Raw genomic sequence first — 27,496 nt, 5'->3', positions numbered from 1 at the left:
TGATGTGACTCAGATCACTCCCGTTCTTTGGACCTGTGAAAGATGAAGATGCTGGTGGCTGCCCTGCCCACCTCCCAGGGCGGGAGAGGTGAGCACACGACATGTGGAACGTACGGTGCCCTGCAGGTGTTCGCTGACGGCATTTCCTGAGTGGTTGCCTCTCTTCGCCTCACGTCACATGTTTCATTAGATCATCATGGGCTGATTTAATTCATAGGGTGGTTGTAAGGATTAAGAGACACTTGGAGAGTGCTTTAATTCATTGGTGGAAACATAGTCACTGTTGAGTGAGTAGGGAGCTGCTATGTTCATTATTAAATTACTTTGACACAGCCTTTTATCATAACCTATCCCTTAAGGGTTCTGACCATCATTTGGACTAGAAATATTAAGTGACCTTGTTACACAGTGTGACAGATAAACTGCCAGCATTCCATGGTCTAATGCAGGAACATAATAGAAAATGGTCAGAATTAAATTGCTAGTTGGAGCCTTCTCATCCGTAATCAGTTTGACTGATTAAAGTGTGGAACTGATATTGACACTTTGTAAGAGCTGGGAGCCCGGGGGTCTGTGGTGTAATCGTTTCATAGAACAAGAGCCTGTCTCACACATAGGGCATCTTGGGAATCACGTTTCCTTAGAGGCAGGGCTTATGCAGCTTCACCCTGGAGCGATCGCCTTCCTGTTCTCTGGGCTCCTGACTGTTGGCCATCAGAAGTACAGGACCGCATTCACCCTGAAACAAAGAGGATTCTTGGGGGGCCAGGGATGGAGGTGTTGACAGGAAGTGCTCTGGCGTGGGGGCGCCATTGTTCCGCTTTATTTCCTTTCATTCAGCAAAAGCTAAATAGAAAACAGCAAAGAGCAGAAACAACCTAAATGGTCCTCCGCAGGGAGCTGATTAAACGCATTCTGGTAATGACATACTGTGCGGCTGTGAAAAACACAGGCGATCCATGTGTCCTAACGGAGCTCTCCAGGATTACCTTGGGTGAACAGAGCAAAATGTCGAATATGTTTTCATTTGCCTTTAAAAAAAAAAGTGTGTGTTTATCTATGTGCATGTGCATGTCAGTATACATGCACACCCAGTCCTGTGTTTGTTTACACGTGCATAGAATACGATGACTGGAAGAAAACCCAGGAAACTGGCAAGAGTGGTTTTCTCCAGGAGAGCTGTTGGGTTTTCACTGAATATATTCTATTTCTGGTTTTAAAAACCCCACAACTTTTCCTGCATTTTTCTCTCGTTGAATGATAGCTTAATGGAGAAAACAAGACAACTTTTCTCTCCCACTGTCTTTTACATCTGTCCTCATTAAACTCTGTGCTGAAAAGTGCCTTCATTACATCTTGAGCTGAACTATTCCCCATAGAAGCACATTCCAGTTGTGTCATATAAGTAACTGAAAACACAGGTGGGTATTGATTGAGCTGTGTTTTGGGCTTGTTCTCTAGAAGCACATTTTGAGGACTCCTTGGACCTTGTGACTGGCATCCTTAAGAGTTGAGGTTAAACCAGCATCAGATTTGGGTTTTCCACCTGCTGTTTTCATGACGGTAAATCAACTCTAGTTGGATAGAATTAGTTTTATTAAGGTTTTCTTCCACCATCTGTTTATTCAATTGTTCTGTTCCCGTATAGATGTATAGCAGTTTCAGAATTGTTGATCCATATGCGGGGAAACAACTTTATCAACTACAAAACCATACTCATCACATGGGACTCCTTTTGCCTTTAAGTCTTAAGACTGAAGAGACTCCATGTCCAAAGCTACTTGAGTTGTAGGTTTCCCCCAAGTCCTTCAATGATGTTGTTTCACACATTTGTAACACATTCAGATTCTTTTGTGACCATCTGAGTTATTTCCTGGGATCCTCCAAGGTTCATTCTTTTGCTGTAAAATTTTGCGGATTTGTACAAATGTATCATGTCATGCACCCACTGGTACAGCATCAGGTGGAACAGTTTCACCAATCTGAAATTTCCCAGCACCTTACCTTTTCAGCCCTCCCCTGAGCTCCTAGCAACCTCTCATCTTTCTACCATCTCTATGGCTTTGCCTTACTCAGAATACCATGTAATTGGAATCACATACATAGTATATGTCTGTTTCAGAAAGTCTTCTTGCACTTAGCACTATGGATTCAAGATTCCTCCGAGTCTTTAGGGGGCTTGAGAGCTCTTTTTAAAAAAAAAATCTGAATAATATTCCATTGAATGAATGTACTACAGTTTCTTTGTTTACCAACTGAAGGGCATCATGGTTGCTTCCAGCTTTGGATAATTATGAATAAAGGCTATGCTTTTGTGTGAGTATAAATATTCAACTTAATTGAGTAGGTACAGTCAGCCCTCCTTATCCAAGGGTTTCACATCTGGGAATCCAACCAACCTCAGATCAAAAATATTCAGGGGAAAAAATTTCCAGAAAGTTCCAAAAAGTGAAACATGAATTTGCCATGTGCTGACAACTATATGCATAACAGTTAACATTGTATCTATAGCTATCTACGTAGCATTTACATTGTATTGGGTATTGTAAGTAACCTAGAGATGATTTAAAGTATCCTGGAGGATGTGTGTAGGCTATATGCAAATACTGCACCATTTAATGTAAGAAACTTGAGAATCCATGGATTTTGGTATCCATGGGGTCCTGGAACCAATCTCCCATGGATACAAATGACTGTATCCAGGACTGTGGTTGCTGGTTGAAGTGTTAAGACTATGTCTAGCTTTGTAAGAAACTGTCTTCCAAATTGGCTGTATCACTTTGCATTCAGCCAGCTGTGAATTAGGGTTCCTGTTGCTCCGCATCCTTGCCAGCATTTGGTATTTTCAGTTTTCTGTATTTAATCATCCTCACAGGTGTGTGGTGGCATGTCACTGTTTTCATCTGCAGTTTCCCAAGAGAACTGATGCTGTCTCTTTCCACATGCCTCTTAGCCATCCCTGTAGATTCTTTGATGATGTGTCTGCTCAGATCTTTTGTCTGTTTTAAAAATCAGGTGGTGTTTTTGTATTATTGAGTTTCGGGTGTGCTTGATGACAGTCTTCTTCCAGCTGTGTCGTTTCCAAACATTTTCCCAGTGTGTTGCTTCATCTTTTCATTGTCTTAACGGTGTCTTTCACAGAGAAGTTAATTTTCATGAGATCCAACTTAGCCGTTTTTCCTTTCATGTGCTGTGTTTTTTATCTTGTTTCTAAGCCATGGCCAGAGAAGTCCATTGAAACAACTGTAAACAGAATCACACTTTTATTTACGCAGTACAGTCGGTTAAGTGGGTACGTATCTGAGGTTCAAGTTCAGTGGTCGGCAGTTTAGTGAGAAATTCTTAAGATTCAGCTCCTGCCCTAACGAAATGTATACTCTAATGAGGAATTCACATGTATGGGTCTGATGGATATAAAAAAATACATGCCAAGAGGAAGAGCATGGTCAAGATCAGATGGTACCAGTTGGATGCATCTGGAACAATTTTACTGAGGAGGGAGTATTTGAGAGACCCCGACAAGATCCATGGAACTCAGCATTTAAAGACAGTGGGTGAGCATTTCAGGTGGAAAAGCTGGCTTCAGCTGAGAGGTAAGACAGGAAGTGGAGGTTTTAGTCAACAGCTGGACTTACCTCTAATTTGACTTAGATGTAGAGTACGTTGGGGGGGGTGTATTGACTGGGAAGGTAGGTTGGAGCGTATTATGAGGGCCTCGAATGTGAAATGGAAGCCTTTGTCTTAATTTGGCGTATGTTGGGAGTCTGTGAACAGGGCTATGATATGGCGAACGCTGTGCCTTGGAAGGATTTCATGTGCACGTGTCTAACCATTATGTTCAGAGTTTTCCTTTCTTGTTGTTGGGGTTTGTGTGGATCTGAGGTGAGCACCGCAGTTTCCACCTGTCACAGAGCTTGGATTTCCTTGCTTTTTGATCCTGCTCAGCCGGGAGGGGAGTGGTTTGAAGGCTGTACTTGGTGAGTGAGAAATTTCCACATTCTTATGATCAGACCCCCAGGACAGACTGACAGCTTTGGCCAATCACATAACCACGTTGCTCCAGTTCCTCACCTGGGAGGGAGTTGCCTCTTCTGGGGAAATGTGTTTGTGCCTCTTTTCTCAAAATGTGAAACTTAGCAAGTAGCAACAACTGTGCCAAATGTTGACCAGCCTGGGAGTGAAATGACTGATGTAAGTACAAAGAACCTTTGTCGATCGTTTAATTGGCTTTTGTTTACTTCCCGTTTGAGGTCAGTAAAGGTCTGTTGCTGGTTTAGTTACCATGCTTTTGAAGACTGTTCAAAGCATCAGAAAACTGTCTGATACTTACTTAACTGCTTTTGAGAAGTTGATGCAGCAAAGACAGCAAATAAAGATTCAGAGTCCTCATGTCTTAATTTTTTCATTAATTGCTAAGAGGTCAGGACAGGAGTCCTGTCAGCATAGGGCCGCGAATGTTACGTTTTTAGTGTAACATGGTCGACTTTTGGTAAACTCATCTGTAATTTTTTACCACTTACATTTGATGAAGGGTTATCAAGCTGTTTAAAATTCGTTTGCTTGTTTGTGTTTAAAAGTTGAATTAGGGTAAAGGTATGTCCCATAATCATAATGCAAATACAGATATACCTAATATATCAGATTCTCTCTGTAATGCTAGTAGTTCTCCCGTTTCAAAATGTTTACTTGTCAAAATGAAGAATCATGTGATGGTTTTACCCAAAAGTGAACTGATTCTACATTTCTTAGGATCTTGGGTACTAATCCTCCATCATGGGGACTATGTGGTAAGTCTCTCCATTGCAAGGCTAATATGTGTAAATAAAGTGTACAATATTTCACGAGGAGGTGGCTCAGGAGCCATTAAAAAATACAATGAGAAAAAGTAGGACTCTCACTTAAATTAATTTTCAAATGTTGTCCTTTGAGAAACAATCTACCAATGTTGGCGAGGGATAAACCTTAATAAGATACAAAGTTAAAAAAGAAAAGAACATAGGGCAGTAAGACCCTGTTGGTGTAATGCTCACCTCCCATGTCTTGTTCCTCCGAGCTCTGAGGACCTGTTCCACCGGGCCCAGGGCTTGCTGCCATATTGCGTTCCAAGCAGATTGGACCCAAAGAGAGTCTGCCTTTGTCGAGTCAGAGCAAGGACTGGGTCTGCTCTGGTGTATCCCATACAGTTACCTCTGTGGTTGCTCAGTCTATGGAAGGCTCTTAATAAATGCTTTTGATTGATTAAAATAGTAAACAGTGTCTACTTTTACCTGATCTCCAAGACACTGGATTCCTATCAAGCGCTTAGTTTTTAGACTTTGAATAAATTGAACATCTCCTAAAAAGGGGAGAGAAGGACCTGTTCTGGAAATAAATTGTAGTCTGTGTTCAGAAGCAGCCGCAGGAATTACCAAGTTGGATTTGTTTTTCAAGCGAAAGCGGTTATCATTAACTGTTGTCACGTGTGGGCTCACTCCACGCTTGAAAATCAGTGTGTTCGGAGTGTGTCCCTCTGTCTGCTGTTGTGTGTTAGCTCTTGACAAGCGTCTGTCCTTGGCAGGTGGTACCCAGAGAGCAGGGAAGAGAGGCAGGTGGAGTTGCAACCATAAGTGAGTCCAGGAATATTTTAATTCTGTTCAGATACTGAGATGCAAAGTAACATTATTGTCAGCCTTTTATTATCTGTGTTAAAGGGACCAGTGACCAGAGATGGATTTGCTCAGAGTTTGCTATTTGATTTTCCAAAAGGTTTCCTCTGTTAACTAGTTATTTCCATGTATAGACAGTTGGCTGAGCTCAGTGTAGCAAACCAGTTTCTGCTCTCCAGTGGCGTGGCCCTTAGAATGGTGATTTTTATATCACCTGTATTTACACCAGGTCAGCACCTGACAGGTTGTCCCTAACCTCCACCCACTCTTAGTGTTAGAATCTTCAGAGAATGTCACCGTGTACCCAGAAGACCCAGTGCTCCTGGAGATGCTACAATATAGGGCACATTCTCTGCCTGGATTCCATTGTAGTCTTTTTCCTAAAGAAGTTTCCAGCTCATCCCTTTGAGAATTACAGCCTCTGGAAATATGGCCCCGATTTTATAACATATGTGTAGGGAAATATGGTTCAGTGCATACGGGTTTGGTCCACATGCTAGCTTTTGGGAATGCAGAGCTCTTTGAGCTTTAATTGTTTGATTTAAGCCAATTTTAAAACTGGTTTGAACAGCTCATTTAGCCTTGCTCACTTCCAGCTTCCTCATCCTCAAAACGGAATAATATTACTCATCTAACCCACCCCATTGGGTTTCTGTGCTCAAGTGCTGTGTGAGTTGAAGGCTTGCTGTGGGTACCTTGCACCCCTAGACAGGAGGACCTGGTCCCTGCAAGGCTACCAAAAATCATTTGAAATTCTCTGTGTATAGTCAACAGTAGATCTTTGAGGGTAGAACAATAGAATTCTTCTTTTAGAAAAAATTATTGTTTTTAAGATTATATATCTTGTGGTTGTTACCTTAGACTAAAAATAATAGGTGCTCCTTATAGGAACTGAGACCTTTGTTGATTAACTATGAAGAATGATTCAAAAGTTAAGGCAAAATAAAATACCTGGTTAACAACACTTTTTTTGAGGAGGAGGGAGGTAATTAGGTTTACTTATTTATTTACTTTAATGGAGGTACTAGGACTTGTGCTATACTCTCCCCACCTTAACACTGACTATTGAGAATTAAGTTTAACTTTGAGCGTCCTGGCAGCCAAGGCAAAGGGGGAAATACAATGCACTTTCCTACTATGTGTTCTCTTTTAATCACTGTGTTTATTTTCTGTTTATTTTATCTTTCTTTAATCCCTTTTGGCACAAGGTACATAAGTAAGTTACAGTGAGTTACAGTAGTCATTTACAAATGTAGAGTCAGATAAATCATGTCATTTCTTCTAGAGAATAATTTTCTCCCTTCATATCAAATTTAAAAAAATTGATCTCATAGATGCATTTCAAGTGATAGTATGTAGCAGTGGATGATGACAGAGTGAAATAAGTCAGTTCTCGGCCAGCCCTACCTCCTTGTCTGGCTTGTTCTCCGCCCTCCGAATGACAAATAGAATGTGTGGTTCTCTTCAGAAGACTTCAAGGCGTGGAGATGTTCTCACCTTAGCAGTGGTGCCGGATTTCCCCAGTTTCACCATCACCCCTAATTTGGTTTCCAGTCCCTGTAGTGCTTAATATGTGTGTGACCTGCCATCAGAGAACAGGGAAGTTTCTTCTTCCCACAATCCTGGCTGGCCCCCACCGGACCCCACCAGCCTCTGGGCGGTAGATGGGATCCCCCCAACCCCCAGGCTCTTCTCAGGATCCTGGGTTGGTTTCTGTGAGATCTCCCAAATGCTGAAAAGCATGAGAACTTCACTGGCCCCCAGATAATGAACTCATTTTATTTTCTTTAATTAAATAAGCACAGGTTGAATGTGCCCTTGCCATGGACAGATGACCAGTTCCAAGTCCACTGTCACACTTCTAATTGTCTCCGTGCAACACTGATGACGTTACGGAGGGCTAGGTAGTGTTCGGGGTAAGCAGACTCATGAATGCATAAATGCATTTCTTTCTCTGCATTGTAAAGCACCTCCCCTGTCCTGTGTCTCTGTTTGTCAGCACCTCTGTTGCCCTTTATTTAGATTTTAAGCTGCAGGAGCGTAATTTAAGCTGCAAAAACCGTAATTGATTTTTGTGGTGGGCTTAGCGTGCTCTGTTGTCCATCATTTGTTTTGTCTAGGCATTCTAAAATCTTATTTTTTTCAAATCAGGGGGGAAAGTGCTTGTAATTTTTTGGTAGAATTACATTACCTGAAGCTAAATATATTTAATCCCATCTCTAGGTTGCAAACTTTCTCTTGCATCCATCCCTTTTTATCTGTTTTAAATGCCCCTGTGTCAGGCAGGTTTTTACAGTACTTTTCTTTTAAAGCTTTATTGACATAGAAATCACATACATACAGTTGACTCACTGAAAGTGTACAGTTCAGTGGTTTTTCGTATATTCACCGATATGTGCAACCATCACCACAGGCACTTAGAACATTTTCATTACCTCAAAAAGAAATGCCCTTACCTCTTGGCTCGCCACCCCTCTGTATCTGCGTCCCCTCCACCAGCCCTGGGCAGACACCCCTCTACTTCCTGTCCCTGCAGATTTCCTGTCCTGGACCTTTCATATGAGTGGAATCATGTAACGCGTGGTCTTTTGTAACTGGCTTCTTTCACTTAGTATAATGTTCTCAAGGCTCATCCATGTTGTAGCCTGTATCAGTGTTTCATTTTTTATGGCCAAATAATACGCCATTGTGTGGACATGTGGCATATTTTGTTGACCCACTCATCAGTTGATGGACATGTGGGTTGTTTCCACTTTAAAGTGCCCTTACAGTGGCGTCTCCCCTGGTCTCTGCTTCTCTTCCCCCCATTTCCACCCTATACCATGCAGAACTTCTAGAATCTATCCTGTGTCTGGTTTTTTGGTGTTTTTTTTTTTTTTGTAAAAATACTATTATTTAAATGTCTTCAAAGACATATAGCCATATAGAAATTTTTCACATTGTATATGTATGATTATTTCCTTCTTTTAATGGAGTCAAATTTCCCCCCATTTTTCTTAGCTTTTTCTTCTTCCCACCCCTCATAGCAGTGCCCCCCAACTCAAAGCAACCTGGCCTGTCTCCTCCTATCCTTTTCTGCGCAGGTGTATCTAGAGGTATATATTCATGGACGTGTACATAAACAGAGCAGGTGGGTTTTTTTGATGGGGTCATGTTTGATTTACAACAAGATTGTTATACATACTTTCCTGTGTCTTGTTTTTCTGCACCTTGCAAAAGGCTTGGGAGTTAACTGGTGCGTCTTTAATTTGGTCTTACTTTTTAATGACCATGTAACATTTTGTGATATGCATGATACCAAAATATACCCAGCTATTTCTCTTGTCCTGGTTCTAGTTTTGCTGCCGCTGACAAGGGAATCCTTCAGCACAGCTCTGATCCCTGGCGGGGAGCTCTTGATCCAGTGGCATCAAACTTGAGTGTGGTGGCCACTGTCATCCTGGGTCCCTCCCTCCCACCTCTGTTCTGTCCCAGACTAACTACCAAACATGCCAGCTTCTTTTTTCTGACTCTTGGCTTTTGTACATGCTATGTTCTCTGTGTAGAATGTCCCTTCCCCTCCAGCAGAGAATAATAATTGTGAGAGTCCAAACTCTGGGTCAGACCTGGGTTCAAATTCACGTGCCACCCATACTGCCTCAGTACTTTTCTTTCCTCTGTGGTCCCAAGGAACATAATTTTGATTTTCAGCATGGTTTTATTTTAGGCTGTCTACTATAGAAGTGATGATGCTTGGCATACTTGTCGCCTTCCTGAATTTCAGGGTCCTTGGAAACAGAATCAGCCCTGTGAGGCTATGCATCTAAAGGGGCGGAGGGTATAAGGGAAATCTCTGTACCTTCCTCTCAATTTGCTGTGAACCAAAAACTGCTCTTTTGGAAAAAAAAAAAAAACTGTGGAGACAGTAAAAATATGACCGGCTGCCAGGAGGTGGGGATAGGTGGAGATGAGTAAGCAGAGAATTTTTACGGCAGCATAACTGTATGATGCTTTGATGGTGGACACGCCATTACACATTCATCAGAACCCACAGAATGCACAGCACCAAGAGCGAACCCTAAAATCAGCTATGGCCTTTGGGTGATTATGACACGTCCGTGGAGCTCCATCAGTTGTCTGAATGTCCTCCTCTGGGGACGAGGGGGTTGAGTTCAGACAGAGAAGAATCCACCCCTCCCCACTTTTTTTTTTTTTGCCCTGGATGTGAATCACAAGATCTTGGCACCTAGTAGGTGTTCAATAATTTAAAATTCAGTAACTGGATAAAGACCAGACTCCTGAAACTTTAAGTGCCCCGGTTTATGGCTATTTCTTCCAAAATCCACCTATCTGTCAGCCATCAATATTTCACTGTTAGACACTGCAGGCAGTCTTTGAAGGGGGAGCTCCAGTTCTGGAAAACTGGTCACCGGTGGAGACTGGAGTGCATGAGGGAAATTTAAAAGGCCACATGCCTTTAAGTTGTGACCGGTCCAGCCTCTAGCTGTGTCATCTGTGAACATTAAATTCACCCAGAAGAAAAGGAAGTTGAAACTAAAAAGAGCCCCACCAATGGAAATACAGGACTCCTCCCCTCGTGATCGCCCTGTGCGTTGCCCAAGGCGACAATCTGCCTATAGATCCCCCTTCCCCTGGTTAAATTTCTGTGAAGGGGCAGAAACACAATCACAATGGGAGCCTAGAAAGAGTGGCCGCTCCTGGCGGCTCCCTCCCTCCCTCCCCTCCCCGGGCTGTATGAAATCCTACAACCACACCACACTAATTAGCCCGAGAATGGAAGGGGTTGCCATGGCGACCGAGCACTTTTTAAAGCACAGGAATGGTGTTCATTATTGTTCAGTGTCTTTAGCTGTGGCGAAAGGTCAGGGTGGCAGTTGCTTTCCATATGAATTTTGGCCTGAGAGCCAAACCGAAGGTGGAATGTTCCTCTGAGGGACTGGAGATGGTAAGTGCGGCCGAACTTTTTGGAGGGGGTGTCCCTTTCGTAATATTTTTTTAGGGTGTTTTAATAACCAGTGCCAAGCTAAGGAATTGTGCAAACTTTGTTAAATAGAGACTGGAAGAAAAGGAGCAGGGGAAAACAGCAGGGGTCAGGAACGGTGAAAGTTTGAGAGACTTGGAGAGGTTTTTTGCTTTATTTAAAAAGTCTTTGAGCATCAGATGATGAGACGTGAAATGCGTTGTTTCTCTGATTATGAATTTAACAACGTTAACTAAGTCTGATGCTTAATTCCCTATTTCTTTTATATTCGCTCTCTACTAGTCTTTTGTGGGTTGCTGTAGTTCAGATTATATTCCCAAATAAATCTAACAGTAGCATTTTAACCAAATACCTTCAGAACAGTTGCCTCTGTTTTTTTTTTTAATCCAAAGATTAGAAGAGTAACCAAGGCTAATTTTTCCATACTCTTCTGTTTTTCTTTCTTGTCCAAGGAGATTTGAAATAATCAAGACTAGAAACCAGTGAGCCACAATTCTTCGGCTATTTGCCTTAATTTATTGGCTAGATTCGGGGTAGAATACTGCTGAGCAGAGACAGTTTGACCACAGTGTTTCGTAGGAGAAATCAAATATGAGAGAAGTCGTCCTGCTGGAGATGGTGTTAGCTCTTCCATCAAACATTGTGAGGGAGATTTATAGAGTGTTCTTCAAATTCATCTTTTGCTTAAAGAAAAAAAAAGTGCAGAATAACATGGCTTTCAGCTTGTTTTTGTGTTAATGACTGTGTTTTTAAGGCTCTCAAATTTAAACTACGTTTTAAAAATGTACTTATGTCCTAGGGTGCTGTTTTTCAGTTGTTGTATACACAGTTGTGTAGGATGATAAAATACAAATTAACTAAAGAGAATGGGGTGTTCAGATTAAAAAAACACAGATCACTGCTCAAGAAGCCACAAGTGGGAAATGACCTACTTTGGGGCTTTACTCCGAAAAGACTATTGTTCTGTTAGTAATGCCAGTTTGTTTGGCAACTGAACAGAGAAAGAATACATTTCAGAATATTAAGTCTTGGTTTGATTTCCTCTGGCTTGCATTTGTATATTCTGGGATTGATTTATTTCATGATCAGAGTAGAGCAAATTTCTGGAAATTGGGAAAATTAAAATTCTTTTTCATTTTTGTCTCTTTTCTCCACTTGCAAGCTCTCCTCCTCTCCCCACCCCCCCCACCCCTAGCCCAGAACCCCTCCCCCAGCTCTCACTGGGTCACTGCATTCTTCAGCTAAAAAAATGCCTGGCAATTGAAGTTTAAAAAGTAAATAAGGTGATATTTGTATGACATTTCAGATTCTTTGGAAAACATAGCATTACAAGTGGTGGTTCATTTATGATATTTGTAAAATAGTCAGAAAGTTGAACCTGGCTGTTAATAGCAAGGAATTATTGGTGTCTTATAAGATATGATAATAGTGTTGTGGTTATATTAAAAAAATGATTCTGATATGTTTATGAATGAGATGGTGTGATATCTGGGACTTCTCTCAAAAAAATCCAGGGGCAGGAAGCAAGTGGGCTTGAGGATGGAGCAGGGTTGTTGCTGGTTGTTGAAGCCAGGCTGTGGGTACACAGGATGAGGTTGGTTTTCTATTCTGTATTTGTGTGTAGGTTCAAAACGTGTGTGTGTGTGAAACAGTGGTAAGGGTGTCCTGTTAACCTTGTCTTCTCACCTCTTGGTGTGTTTCAGATGCCCGACCAGTTTGACCAGGCGGTCGTGGTCAACCAGCTGCGGTACTCGGGGATGCTGGAGACGGTGAGAATCCGGAAAGCAGGGTATGCGGTCCGGAGACCCTTTCAGGATTTTTACAAAAGGCAAGATGGAGCTGCATAGGCCTTCTTCCATTGCAAAGGGATCGGGGAAGGAATTGTGGCAAAAGTGACGCTGGGCGTCCTTCTGTTGCAGGTATAAGGTGCTGACGAGGAGTGTGGCCCTGCCCGAGGACATCAGGGGGAAGTGCACGGCCCTTCTGCAGCTCTATGACTCCTCCAACAACGAGTGGCAGCTGGGGAAGACGAAGGTACAATTTTAGAGAAAGAACAAGTGTCCTGTCAAGTTCCCTGGGAGACAGTAGAGTTGAGTGTTCTGTGATCACTGCCCACCAGTTGTTAACATTGAGAAGATGCTTGTGGTGTCATGCCCACCATAATCCTTTGTCCTCCCAACAGTTAATGTTTTATTTGAAGTCCTTGACTCTTCAGGATTCTGCTTTCTTGGGGACAGAGGAAGCATGGGATCCCAAGTGCTTCATTCAGTCAGTCAACAGATCGTTGGCTGATGGGTGGCTCAGTGCCTTGGGGGAGCTGGGCAGCCTCCGGCATCTGAGAAGTGAGACCCCAGACCTTTTACATTATTCAAGTGCTGCATGTTGTCCCTGCATCTCTGCACTGAGTGGAAGACTAGCAAGTAGTCTGAAATCCTATAGGTTGCCCAAAGTCCAGTCCAGAAAGCCAAGTGGAAATCCAGCGTTTGAACATGCCACTGTGACTGAGGCCTTGACCCCTTAGTTAAATGGTGAGCAGTCTGGCATCAACAGCAAAATTATCCGAAAAATTGGCCATACGATCTCTTCTCCCTACATCAGGAGCTGCCAAAACCCTCATCTGGGGTTCCACACTTGTTTCCACAGCCACCTCCAGTGTCTTATCACACAGGAGAGGCAGAAAGGCAGGCAGCTTGGGGGTTGGCCTGTGAGTGTACAGATGTCGTTGAAAGTAAGAGATGTTCCATGTGCCTCTTCCCCTTGACCCTACAAGTAGCAATGCAGCATCAGAGAAGTAGCTTAAAGTTTCTGCTCAAGTTATGTTGTTTTTAACCAAGGAGTTTCTTTGGTTGAAATAAAGAAAGAGAGAGAGAAAGGAAGGAAGGAAGAAGCAAGTAATGGAGGGAAGGAGAAAGACTCGTAACTGGCAGTCAGAGTGTCCTCATCATAGAGCTGCTCTGATAAAATGCCACAGACTGGGTGGCTGAAACACAGTAGTTTATTTCTCTGGTCTCTCTTCCTCCTCTTATAGGGGCACTAATCCCATTGTGGGGCCCCACCTTCCTGACCACATCTAAACCTAATTAATTCCTAAAGGCCCCACTTCCAAATACCATCAGATCGGGGGTTAGGGCTGCAGCATAAGAAAGGGGGAGGAGGGGCAAAACATTCAGTCCATAACATTGGTGTGTGATCAGTGACAAGTATTGAGGCACCATCTGGGGGCCACTCAGCAAGAGAGGGTATATGATGGACATACTTTTCTGCTCTTGAAGGATTCCATCTGGCCAGGGATTTGGTATATGAATGTCTAATAGGGTAGAGATGGCTTGCAGAGCTATTGTATTAGTTATCTATTGCTGTGTAACAAACAACCATGAACTTTGCAGCCTTAAGGGTACATGTTAATTATCTCATAGTGTCTATGGGTCGGGGGTCCAGGCACAGCTTAGCTGGTCCCCCACAGTCTCCAGAGGCTGGCAGTCAGTGTCATCCAGGGCTGCATTCCCTCCTGGAGCTCTGGCTTCTCCTCCAGGCTCGTGTGGCTCCAGAATCCAGTTTTTTGTAGTTGTAGGACTGAGGTCCCTGTTTTCTTGCTGACTGCCTTTCGCGGCTTCTAGAGACCACTCCCCACTACACTCCTTACCACATGACTTCCTCCCGGGTCCTCCCACAACATGGCAGTTCACTTCTGCAACGTCAGCAGGAGAATCTCTAGCTCCAGTCTCCTAAGATGGAGTCTTGTGTAATGTCACATATTCACAGAAGTGACAGCTCATCACCTTTACCATGATCTGTGGGCAAGAAGGAACTCACAGGTTCAACCCACACTTGTAGGTTAAACAAGGGTGGAACCCACTGGGGGTCACCTCAGGCTGTGTCCTCACAGGTTTATAGGCCTCTTAACCTGGAATCTCCCTGCTCCTGGTTTAGCCAACTCATCCTTCAGGTCTCTGCTTAGATGTAAACTGTGACAGGAATCCTTTTTGACATTCTGCATTGCACCCCACACCAAAAACTCACCCCCACACTGGGTTAAGCCTCCTCCTCTGTCATCTCCATCTTCCTATTTTCCACCCATTGTAACACTTAACGCTCTGTCCTGCCATCTTGGCATCTCCTGGTGACTTGTCTGCAATCGCCCCATAGAACATGTGGAGTTAACTGTTGGTTCTTCTACACAAGTGCCCACAGGAGCTCAGTCTTCTACACAGTGCACATAGTAGGAGCCCAATCAATGTCTGCTAAGTGCTAAAAACTGTAAGGGGATGGCACAAGATCATTGTTTAGTCACTCAAGGGAAACTGTCTAAAGAAGTTGGCTCAAGTGGAGTTCTAGTCAGTATAATACAGGCTGCTCTGATTTTTTTTAATCGAAAAGATATTGCATTCTCTGTAAACTGACAGTCTCCTTCTGTCTCACTGCCTTACACGGTGGAGTAACATCAGAGATCATTAGGACTCACCCAGCCAACAACCAGTCTCTTTTCTGAGCTCTGAAGGATCAGTCCAACTTTACTTACAATTTACATTATGGAAATCAGGCCCCAGCAAGGCTTGAAACTGGGTGTGGCACAGGGGGATACAGAGACATAAACATTTGGGGATTGTCCCCAGTTTACTCCGTTCCTGGGAGACAAGATATCCCGTACACCAGATAAATTATACAGTGTAATCTCTTGAAGGAATAAGGACACAGGTTCTCAGGAGAGAGCTCACTGTGAATCGGAAATGATCAGAAAAGTATTCAAGAAAAAGAAATCTCTTTAAAGAAGAAATAATTTTCACTGTTGATAAGTTGGAAGTAGAAGTAGGAGGGAAGCTTTTCATTTCACAGAAATATCAGAAAGTAAATGTCAACATTGGAGCATTTGAACTGTGTCCGCTAAGTGCTTTGACCTTGACCAGCACTTGACTTTGTTACACGCTAGCAGTGTTTCGGTCAGTGTTGCTGCCAGAAGGTCTTTGCATTTAAAACCTTGAACCTCTAATGAGTGTCTGGATCTCCTGGTAAAGAGGTTTCCATCACACATAGCGGGGCGAGAGGTGGGGAATGGGGACAGCACTGTAGTCAGCAAGTTAAACGTGGCGCCAGATCTGAGTTCACTGGCTTAAATAAAACATCTAGTCCTTGGAAGGCAAGGATTCGTATCTGCTGAGGAAGCACCCCTGGAAGAAGCAAGAAGGCCCGTTTGAGCCTCCGGAGCAGCCCTAGTGGGAGGTCCTGGTGAATTTCCCCACTGAGAAGCTGAGTTTAGGGTGACGGAGGTGAGCAGCCGCTCGCCTCTCTTCCTGGTTTTAACTTTGTCCCTTGCCTCCTGACTCCAGCACATTCCACTTTTCTCATCACCTGGACTGCACTGCCAGACCTCAGTTCTAGGGCAGCAAAGCCTGCCAGAGGTATTCTAAAAAGGCATCTTACTAGGATACTCCATAGGCTCTCGAGCTAAGGAAAGGATGAGAAAAAGTCACAGGAAGTTGTTCATAATGGATATTGAGTCAGGTCCGTAGAGCAGCCCCGAGTGGGCACAGCCCTTTCCTAAGCTGCTTGGTGGTGCCCGACGAGGGCGGCCCCTCCACTCACAGCAGCTGGATCACACTGACTCAACCTTGGCTGCATCCTGGGAACACTGGGGGCATGGCAAGGGACACCAGTGAGCTGGGAGAACTGGCATCACTTCCCCTGTGTCACTGCATAAATTCCGGTGGATGTTTTTAATGGAGCCAAGTCAGGTCTCTGAAGCATTTTGCTCCATTGGTCTGCCCTTCTGGTTATGGAAAGAGAATCTACATAAAGTAGCGGAAGTAAATCTAATAACAGCAGAGCAGAGAGCCTCTTATACAGTGTAATCTAAAGGACATGAAAACTAAAGCAGGTATTTCTCTGATTCTGTCCAACCAAGACCATCTTTAGACTTTGATTAGAATCGACACCTTGGTTTCGTGTTGTCACCGCCATCACTACTCTTGTTCCAGATTTGACTTCATTACTTTTTCTTTTAAACACTAACCAGAGCAAAAAAGCATTAGAGTAAGATCCTTAATACCAAAAAAATCATCTCAAGGAGAAGTTTAAATACTTCTTTGAAGTCCAGTCTTGATGAAAATTGCTTCTGCTCCATGGTTTTGGTAGAGATTCATATTTCTGAAAACTTTTTATCATTCTTGGACAAACAAGCTTTTACACTTGTAGCTTCTGTGTTTTACATTAAATTTTTTTTTCTTTTTTCTTTTTTTTGCTAAAGATGCAGTGTCTTTATGTATCAACAGAGCATATTAATTGCAGTTATAGAAAGGGCATTGTATGAAAAGTTTTTCCAGGAGAATTATTTGTGGGAGATTTTAGTAAGTGCTCAGGGACCCAAAGGAGGAGTAGGTAAGGCTTCTGCAAGTCACATGGTGCTAGGATTCTTTATTTGCTTTTTTACCCAAGACACAGAGCAGAGAGTCTGGAAAAATGTGCCCTCAAGAGGACATAATGCATCATCATAGGCCAGAATGACTCACAGGAGCCATAAATCAAGAAATCATGAGTGACGGAGTGTTTCATTTAACCCCCTGCTAGTGCCTCCAACTGACCATTAATAGAAAAAGCATAAAAATATTTGAAACTAGTTTTTTTTTTTTTTTTTTTTGTAAGGACTAATTCAAAGTTATGCAGGCATCACATTGCCAGTTGCAAAATTGAAAGCCACCATGATTGAGGGAGGGTCTCAATATTTTCATACCTTTTCAAATATTAGGAGTTCTGATACAAAGTGCCAGTTACCAGACACACTTACCTTATACAAGTGACAAACATAGGACTGAAGTACCCATGCCAGAAACCAGCCAGCAAATAGCTACAATCTGTTTAGTCCCAATTCCAGTTTTCTTGCAGTAGCTGAACTAAGACGTAGCTTAAATGAATCAGTTCTAATTTCAGTTTATAGAATCACATTCTTAATGTCAGTTTTTTAATGTGCATTATTTTTGAGGCCAAAATGCTTTGATCATAATCACTTTACAAGCATGAAGGGAGAGTTTCCATGTGATGGCAAAGTAACATTTTACAAATGTCTTGGATTTTTTTTTCCCTTCTCTCCCTTTCTTTTCCTCTTTTTTCCCCCCAATATAGAGAGGATATGTCTTGTTACTTAGACTTAATGAACTATTTGTGCTGACCCATAATGAGATAAGTGTTTATAAACTTTGCCAGCAGTTTCACATTTTATGCCTGTTGAACTAATAATAACTGGAAAAAAATGGAACTTTTATTTTATATATCCTTTTGGGTTTTTTCTTTCAATAATGTATTTTTACTATATTTTACAAAGGTCTTAGTCGATGATAGATGGGAAGTTCAAAAAGAAAACATCCTTTTGCCATTTGAGATTCCCTGTGCTGGACAGCATGGCCCAGTGTGTTTGGAGCAAATTGGAGAGAGAAAAAAGCCTTATCCCCAAGCGGGGATCTCTGACTCAGAGAAGACATCCCTGTACCAGCCATGTCCTTTGGTTGTGACATGTCACTTCCTCCTGGGCAGGTCTTTCTTCGAGAATCCTTGGAGCAGAGACTGGAGAAGCGGCGGGAAGAGGAGGTTATGCGGGCAGCCATGGTGATCCGGGCCCACGTCCTGGGCTACTTGGCACGGTAAGAAGCCTGCAGAGGGAAGGCGGCTTCCCCAGTGTGTGTCACCGGGTGGGGTGGCACCCGGCCATTTGCTTCCCTTTAAAATGGACCTGGATGGGCTAGGGTCAGGAGCCAGCTAGGGAGAGTCCCAGGTCAGTGCTCCTGATTAGCGTTGCCAGTGCCTGGTTAGCTTGACCTGGCCGGAAAGTAGGAAAGGGGGCTCCTTGTGACCCAGTTAGAGCAGCGACATCGGGACTGGACCAGGATACATAAATTGTTGACCTCGTTCCCCTTGGTCGTATATTGAAGCCACAGGCAGCTCGCCCGTTGACTTTGGCGTGGTCCCACTGGGTCCACAGCGGTCCCCTGTCCAGCGTTTGCTGAATGAGGCAGCCTCTTTTCCTGTGCGTGTGAGTTCTGTCCACCTCTGCGGACCAGCGGGCCCCCCATCCCAAACCCCTACATGTTACAGGACGTTACATTTTCTCAAGTACAAAGCCGTTCTGCTGTGGCGAATCGTTTTCTTTTGTCCTCCTCAGAAACAGGAGAAGATATCAAATCTCTTGGTTCTGTTTACAGCCCAACTTCCTGCCAAGACTTTTCAAAGTCAGCGTTAGGGGTGATGTGTTTATTTCGCCAACATGATGATAGGGTCTTGCTTTAGTTTTGTTGTTGTTACCCTTTTGTTTTTCTTCTGTTTTGTTTTGCCCAAGAGGACCTCCTTGTGGGCTCGCTGTAATGAGTCTCTGTAATGAGCGTTTCAGTCCCAAACGAGGTCCTGTTCTCGTCTTGTAGCGTTAACGTAAACTCATTTGGGGAGCTCAAAGGAAGCGTCGTTACCCCCACAGTTATTCTGTTGCGCTGTTTCTGTTCTCATTCTCAGAAAGCAATACAGGAAGGTCCTTTACTGTGTGGTGATAATACAGAAGAATTACAGGGCGTTCCTTCTGAGGAGGAGATTTTTACACCTGAAAAAAGCGGCTGTGGTTTTCCAGAAGCGACTCCGAGGTCAGATCGCCCGCAGAGTTTACAGACAGCTGCTGGCAGAGAAACGGGCGGAGGAGGAAAAGAGAAAACAGGAGGAGGAGGAGCAGAGGAAGCGCGAGGAGGAGGAAAGGTATGGTAGCTTTCTTACTTGGATGAAACAGACAGGAGGACGCCTTTGGAGTTTCACGCTCAGTACCCGACCAGCCATGCAGCCGGAATTCCCAGTGAATGCTGCAGACCCTGCCGTTTGAAACAGTAACTCTTGGGGGCTCAGATAAAATTCCTTGGCAGTGCTGAAAACCCAGTTCTGTGTATATCTTTATGCCCAGAATAAGTAAATTGCTGAAGGAAGAGACTCCAGCTGTCCTTAATGCTTTTTAAGTTGTCTTTTGTTAAAAGTTGTATTTTGTTAAAAAGTTAGCTCTCTGAAAAGTTGTTCTAGGATTTTTTTTCATTACTTTCGTTTATTTTCACTGTCTTTTTTTCTTGACCATTTTTAGAGAAAGAGAGAGGGCACGAATTGAAGCTGAGCTCCGCGCCCAACAGGTGACAATTACTGTGATCCTGTCTGTCTGTTACCTTCCCACTCCAAACACTCTGACTCAGGATTCAAAACTAAAAAAAAGATATAGGAAGAAGGATTCAAAACTAAAATAAAGATGCAGGAAGAAGAATTTTAGAGATGTTTATGCTGCAATTTCTAACCCATTACAATTGGGTAAAAATGTGTGGATGCCTGAGAGTTCAGTGTGAACCGTGAGGGCGTGATTTCTCTAAGCCAGCATAACCAGTGTGTTGGTTTGCCTGGGCTGCTGTAACACAGGACCGCAGCCCGGGTGAATTAAGCAATAGCAATTGTCTCACAGCTCTGCAGGCTGGAAGTCTGAGATCAGTGTTGGCAGGGTTGGTGTCTTCTGAGCCTCTCTGCTCAGCCTGAGATCCTTGCTGTGTCCTCATGTGGTCTCGCGTCTGTGCACGTGCTTCCCCGGTGTCCTTGTGTGTGTGTCTCAGGCCCCTCGTTTAACAGGATACCAGTCACATTGGGTCGGAGCCCTACCTCAGGGCCTCATGGAACTTAACCAACCTTATGAGAGCCCTGTCTCCAGATCCGGCCATATTCTGGGTGCTGGGGGTTGGGGCTCCCACATATCAGTCTAGGGGAGGGAGGAATGCAGTTCGGCCCTGAACGGCCACATCACATCACAAAGGAGGGGTGCTGCCTCTGCTCCCAGTCCTGACGCCTCCTGACCTCGCCCTTCCTCTCCGTCCAGGAGGAGGCAGCGAGGAGGCGGCGAGAACAGGAGGCCTTGCAGGAGAGTCGGAGGGAGGCCGAGCTGAGCCGCGAGCTGGAGAAGCAGAAGGAGAACAAGCAGGTGGAAGAGATCCTGCGCCTGGAGAAGGAGATCGAGGACCTGCAGCGCATGAAGGAGCGGCAGGAGCTGTCCCTGACCGAGGCCTCACTGCAGAAGCTGCAGCAGCTGCGGGACGAGGAGCTCCGGAGGCTGGAGGACGAGGCCTGCCGCGCGGCTCAGGAGTTCCTGGAGTCGCTCAACTTCGACGAGATCGACGAGTGCGTGCGCGACATCGAGCGCTCGCTGTCGGTGGGCGGCGGGGCGGCGGCCGAGGGCGCGGTCGGGGGGAAGCCCAGCTTCAACTTCAGCCAGCCCTACCCCGAGGAGGAGGTGGACGAGGGCTTCGAGGCTGACGACGACGCCTTCAAGGACTCGCCCAACCCCAGCGAGCACGGCCACTCGGACCAGCGCACGAGTGGCATCCGGACCAGTGACGAGTCCTCGGAGGAGGACCCCTACATGAACGACACCGTGGTGCCCACCAGCCCCAGCGCCGACAGCACCGTGCTGCTGGCCCCCTCGGAGCACGGCTCCTCTGGCGGGGAGCCCACCTACTGCATGCCCCAGAACCCCGGGGGCCTGCCTGCCCCAGACGGCGACTACGACTACGACCAGGACGACTACGAAGACGGGGCCATCACCTCCGGCAGCAGCGTGACCTTCTCCAACTCCTATGGCAGCCAGTGGTCCCCAGACTACCGATGCTCCGTGGGCACCTACAACAGCTCGGGGGCCTACCGGTTCAGCTCCGAGGGAGCCCAGTCCTCGGTGAGTACCCTCCAACCTCCTGGGGCCTGGGCTCCCCCATGCTGGGGTGGAAGTCATCTGTCATCCCTCCCCTGTTGCACAATCCTTTGGATGAAGACAGCCCCGGTAGAACAGGCCAGGATTCCAAAGTCAGGCTCTTAGAGATGGTCTTAAGCCCCTTTCTCTTGCCAAAAGCATTCACATTAGTAAATGGAACTTGGTGCCTGTTGTAGGCTGAGCTGCATTTTGCCCAAAGCCTAAGAAAACTGGCATTTTCAGTGGAGACTTTGTGTCTGTTCTGGCTTTGCAGCATGTTGAGAAATGAGACCCGCCAGGGGCACTTTGGAGAACTTTCCTGACAGTAGCTTCACTGTCCCACTGCAGGACGCTGCATCTTGTTCTGCTTATAAGGGAGGAACCTATAAGGGCTTCCACGGGCTCTTTTCAGCTTCTGGATTTATTTATAGTTTACTTTTATTTCTTCCCGTTGACCATGCATTAAATACTCAACTTCCTAAGACTCGAGATATTTCTAGCGTAGTTCACTGAAAGGGAATTAATTAACTCTTGCGTGGTTTGATTAAAATTGTACACTTAAACAGCAGTGTTGTTCTTAGATTACAGAGTCTTAGGATTAAAGCATGTCTCTTACGTATCGAGTCAACTGACCATTCAGCATTGAAAATCAGTACTTTGTAATTCTGAATTCTTCTGATGATCACACTCCATTGTAATGTCATGAATTGGCCTGTTGCTTCTTTGTCTTTTTTTTTTTTTTTCAATGTTGATCTGTGCTGGGCATTTTCATTGCTTGTTTTCTGTCCTTTTTGCTTACGGTTGGCACGCGCCCTCCTTCTGGTGCAGTTTGAAGATAGTGAAGAGGACTTCGACTCTCGGTTTGATACGGACGATGAACTGTCCTACCGGCGGGACTCTGTGTACAGCTGTGTCACACTGCCTTACTTCCACAGCTTCCTGTACATGAAAGGTATGACCTGCAGCCACCTCTGCACTGGGGGCAGGGGTAGAGGGATGGGAAGCTGAGGCTGATGGAGGAGGACTGGGAAAGTCATGATACGTGCCCCTTCCCTGGTGTGAGGTCACGCTAGGTGGATGGAGGATGCCATGGTGGTGGGACGTGGACCACCCGACTGGATCATGCAGGGCCTGGCCTTGACTCTCCTCACTTGGTGTGGTGTCAGGACAAAGGGTCTGCACCCACTGTCACCATTTGCAGCCCCCTCTCTCTGTTATCCCTCACGTCTGTGCTCTTTTTCCTTCCTTCCTACATCTTTTCCTCTCTCTCTCTCACGCACACGTGCAAACACACACGTGTTGTTGCTGGAGTTGATGCAACCCATTATGATGCTAAAGCTGCATTTTCCCCTCCACAGGAGTCCTAGAGAACACAGAGGGATATCTTAGACACAAGGAAAAAGTAGAGATCTGAGAGGCCGCCACACCTAGCTTAAACTACCTACACACCTACTGTCCATCCCACGCTCGTGATGAGAATCTTAATTGTATTTTTTCATTGCTGTTCAACTTCGAATATGCTGAATTGAACTTTAATACCTGGGGACACTCCTTCTGGAAAAGTACCTAAGGACCTTGTATTTAGCCTTATGCATGTTTTTGACCCTGACTTCCAAGTCAGTGACAAGGGTCATGAGAAACCATACTCATCACCTGTTTTTGGTAGGAGTTTTACGTGGGTCATTGAAAGAGGGGCTCACCTGATATCTCACCCGGCCCTAGACTGCATGAGGGGAGAGAGTCCAAGTCCTGGGGATGGGGCAGAGGTAACAGGAGCCTTCATCTCCCGAGGGTTCAAGTCATTAATGTTTTTTCCAACCCCTTTCTTCACTTTCTTTTCTACTGCCCTCTTTCTTCATTCCCTTCTCTTTTTCTCCTTCTTCCCCCACAAAAACCTTTTTATTCTGTTTCCTTTCCCTCTGCTTCTCTTTTCTGTTGGCATGTTTGTCTTTTTTCATATCTCTTTTGTCGTTAATATTTTTTTGTTCTTCATCTTATGTTTTTGTCCAACATCAGTCATTTGCTTTTCAAAGTTCTGCTGTTCTCAGCCTCACATCCCCAAGGTGCTCATGGAAACCTCTCCAGGTTTGTTTTAGGGGAGATCTTCCTACTGGCCAAAGTCACTGGTTGATGGAAATTCTTATAGGAGCACTGAAATGAAAAAGATTGAGAAATTCTAACCAAATAATTGTTCATTGGATGAAGGAAAAAATGTAATCACAAATCAGAACCTAATAATCCAATAAGTATCTAATCATAGCACTTTAAGATTTTCTCATGCATTTCTCAGAATAAATGTAAGCTTTTTATTACTCATGTATTTTCCTCTCCCCCTAACTAATCTAGTTCCCTAAGTCAGCTTAAAAATTCCCTGTAAATCACTCTTATTTATAATGTATGGCATTCATTTATTACATAATTGATTAGAACAAGTAAAATTAGGAAAAAGTAAAGGTAGATTCAAAACATTAAAATCTCAAGATTAAAACATTAAAAGCTTAAGAAGGTAAGTAAGTAAATTCTCGGTAAATTCATCTCTTGATTAAACAAGTGATTGTGTAAATGCATCACTGTTTAATCTTTCATACATTATCATTTAATGTTGAATAAAGCCTTAAAGTTGTGACAAAAAGTTTCAGAGAAACCAATGAGGAGGAAAATCTAACCACCAGATTACATTTAATGAGCATGAATGAGTTTGCACCAGCCAGATAGCCTACTAAAGGTGTTTACAATCCGGAAATTAATAGCACTGATGAAATTCCCTAGGTGAAATATGAAGAGAGCACGTGGAATTGGGGAGGGAGGGCTGGGAGTGCGTCCCATCAATCATACTCTACTACTAGTGAGGGCGGTGGTGATGCCTGTTGTAACCTGTGTCTTTGAAACAGCTGTGAATAACCTTTATCATTTAAAGGCAATAAGCTAATAGGATAACTTTGTACTACGGTTTCCTCTTGGCTTGCTCTGAGTAGCCTAGATTAAAGCCACAAATCAAAAAGGGGAAAAATAAGTCTCATGCCGGTAGTCCCTGGCAAAGTTTGCTGTTTGCTAGGAAATAGCTCTGGCGCTTGGCGTGACCACAAAGACCTCTCCGCTAGGTGAGCAGGAAGCGCTGTAGATACAAGAAAGGGTAGGAGTCAGCTTAAGTCAATGAAGCAAGTGCGCCTTGCAGTGCAGGCTTCTTTTGTTCCCATGTGAAGTGTAGATCTATAATCATTGAAGCCATCATTGAAAAAACTAATCTGAGAAGGTCTGTTTTACCTTTATTTCTATTCTGTCAAAGGAAAGCATTTTCTTTATACTCACTTTTGATATCCACGTTTGAATGTCCTTTATTTTTATTACTGGCTGATCAAAAGAATAACTTGTGGACAGAGATGGCAGTGTTTTTCAGTGGATTCGTTAAAACAGATTTTTGAGTGATGGTGGTAAGATGTTACTCTTGAGTGTTCTTGGGGAATCTAGAATACTAAAGTAAAATTATCCTGCTGGAAGAGTATTAGAAATATTTTTTATGTTGTAATAAATAACATCTATATACCTTCCTCTTGACCAAAGTTTTCCACTACATAAATTAGTTAAATTCTCCTTTTTTAAGGTCCTGTGCCAGTTTGGTTTGGACTCTTACTTTGTTCCATATTCTAAATTTTATACCTTATATATATAAACCATTTTCAGATGATGATGCTTTTCTTTGAAAAGGTTTTTATTGGGGAAAAAGTCACATTTTGTTTTCCTCTGTAAGTTAACATTTATTGCTAAACTCTGGAATCCACTGATAAATTTTATTCCTCGCCTTGAGTAAACAAGGAAGGAATATGTAAACGTTGACACCATTTTAAATTTTCCCTCCCGGAGGTGTTTGAACATAAGCATGATCTATACACGTGGAAATGGTTCGACCCCTGCCTCCCCGCCCCCCGCCTCCCCCCACCTCCGCCTTGCCTCATCCCGGGGCTAGAGTATCAGCCCATTATTGGTCTTTCTGCTTTCAGCTAAGTGAGTAGAGGTTGCTTTGGAAATAAGGGTTCTTGGATAATCCAACCAAGCCAGTGTGATCCCTGCCCAGCGCTTCCTGAACGTAAGCCAGCAGGGCCGTCATCCGTCACTAGGGGGCGTCTGAGGGCGGGTCGGTTGGGGCAAAGTTGAGGATGGGCTCCATCTTGACACCTCCCACTGGTATCATCCAATTTGACGGGCTTTTCTTAAACCCCTCCCTGCCCAACTCTGGGAGCAGGTGGCCTGATGAACTCCTGGAAACGCCGCTGGTGTGTCCTCAAGGACGAAACCTTCCTGTGGTTCCGCTCCAAGCAGGAGGCCCTCAAGCAAGGCTGGCTGCACAAGAAGGGTGGCGGCTCCTCCACACTGTCGCGGAGGAACTGGAAGAAGCGCTGGTTCGTCCTCCGCCAGGCCAAGCTGATGTACTTCGAGAACGACAGCGAGGAGAAGCTCAAGGGCACCGTGGAGGTCCGGGCGGCCAAGTACGTCCACGAGCCCTGGTCGGGGTGCTGGCGGGGCTCGGGGCTGCCCCAGCCTTTCTGTCCTCGCGTGCACGCAGTCGGGGGCAAGTGCTTGGAAGCAGGAGAAGGGAGTAGGTGTTCAGTGAGTCCTCCTCTCTCACTTCTGCGGCTTGAATTATGAGGAAGCTGGGGAAGTGAGACTGTATCTGTGAAAATGCACTTTTTTGTGGTTAACGCAGACATTCTGCTCGTGTTTGTAAGGGGCTAGTTGGACACAGAATGAGCCCTTGAAAGTGCTGATTGGCTGGAATTGTGGCGGGGATATTGAGCGTGGGTTGAGCATCTTCTTGTGGGTCAACTACCACTTTTCAGTTCTTCCCCACGCCCCACTGTGGCCAACAGATAGATGGCTGGACTGGGAGCAGCCAGCCAGTCTAGAGCTGCGCTGTGAAGTGAGTCATTTGTCGTCCGCCTGAGTTGGATAGACCAACCTCTCTGTACCCATCAGAGGAGCAGAGCTGGTGTCTGAATCCAACCCACCCCCTTTTCCTGCCACCTTCTACAACCAAAGCATTGAACTATGGAGTGCCTGTTATTTTTATTAAAAATTCAGTAAGGTTTTCAGAAAATACTGAGAATTTCGGGGCAGCTGGTTTTCTTCGGTAACCAGATAGTGAGCATAAAATTTGCGTGGGGATAGCACATACCCCACTCCACTCAAACTGAGCAACTGTACCTATTTAGAAAACAGGTTAAAAAAATCAGCTTTGAGAGAGCACATTAACCTCTGAAGTCATGAGACCTGAGAGTGACATATTGTTTCTTACTCAGCTGGCATCAAAGACTTTAGAAAGTGATTCATTGAAAAGTGGAGGGTGAAATCAGGGGGGAAAGTCTTCTGTGTGTTTAATTTTAAGGACAAATAATGAAGTGTCAACAGCAGGGTCCTTTCCCAGGCTGCCTCTTGGGGTTCCTTAGAGCCCTTGTTCTGTAGGAAGATAAGACTGAGGATTTGAATCTGAGTCCTACACCTTATTTTTGTTTGTTAGTTGATTGGTTTTTGATTTATTGGAGTATAGTCAGTTACAGTCTGTCAATTTCTGGTGTACAGCATGTTTTAGTCATACATATACATACATACATTTGTTTCCATATTCTTTTTCATTATAGGTTGCTACAAGATACTGAATCTAGTTCCCTGTGCTATACAGAAGAAATTTGGGGGTTTTTTTTAACGTATTTTATATATAGTAGTTAATATTAGCAATTCTCGAACTCCCAATTTATCCCTTCCCACCCCCTTTACCCCTGTTAACCATAGATTTGTTTCCTATGTCTGTGAGTCTGGTTCTGTTTTGTAGATAAGTTTGTTAGTGTCTTTTTTCTTTTTTTTTCCTGGATTCCACATGAGTGATATCATGTGGTATTTTTCTTTCTCTTTCTGGCTTACTTCACTTAGAATGACAATCTTCACATCCATCCATGTTGCTGCAAATGGCATTATTTTATTCTTTTTTATGACTGAATAGTATTCAATTATACACACATACACACACACACACACACACACACACACTCACACACTCACACACACACACCACAGCTTTTTTATTACAGTCTTCTGTCGGACATTTAGATTGTTTCCATGTCTGAGTCCTACATGTTTTTACGGCTTAGC

At 44.3% G+C, this 27,496-nt stretch overlaps 1 protein-coding gene across 1 annotated transcript in view; it reads left to right on the top strand.

Moving 5' to 3' along the window:
- Positions 1 to 27,496, top strand: part of MYO10 (myosin X) — a 192,879-nt gene that overhangs the window by 144,590 nt on the left and 20,793 nt on the right. The window contains 8 exon segments of the mRNA XM_032470343.1: positions 12,330 to 12,454; positions 12,546 to 12,660; positions 18,148 to 18,254; positions 19,117 to 19,350; positions 19,721 to 19,766; positions 20,492 to 21,340; positions 22,184 to 22,307; positions 25,596 to 25,839. Of these exon segments, the coding sequence (XP_032326234.1) occupies positions 12,330 to 12,454; positions 12,546 to 12,660; positions 18,148 to 18,254; positions 19,117 to 19,350; positions 19,721 to 19,766; positions 20,492 to 21,340; positions 22,184 to 22,307; positions 25,596 to 25,839 (1,844 nt within the window).

The sequence above is a fragment of the Camelus ferus genome, chromosome 3 (assembly GCF_009834535.1).
Source record: "Camelus ferus isolate YT-003-E chromosome 3, BCGSAC_Cfer_1.0, whole genome shotgun sequence".
In the NCBI taxonomy this organism is placed as follows: domain Eukaryota; kingdom Metazoa; phylum Chordata; class Mammalia; order Artiodactyla; family Camelidae; genus Camelus; species Camelus ferus.
This window is presented reverse-complemented; position numbering and strand designations above follow the sequence as displayed.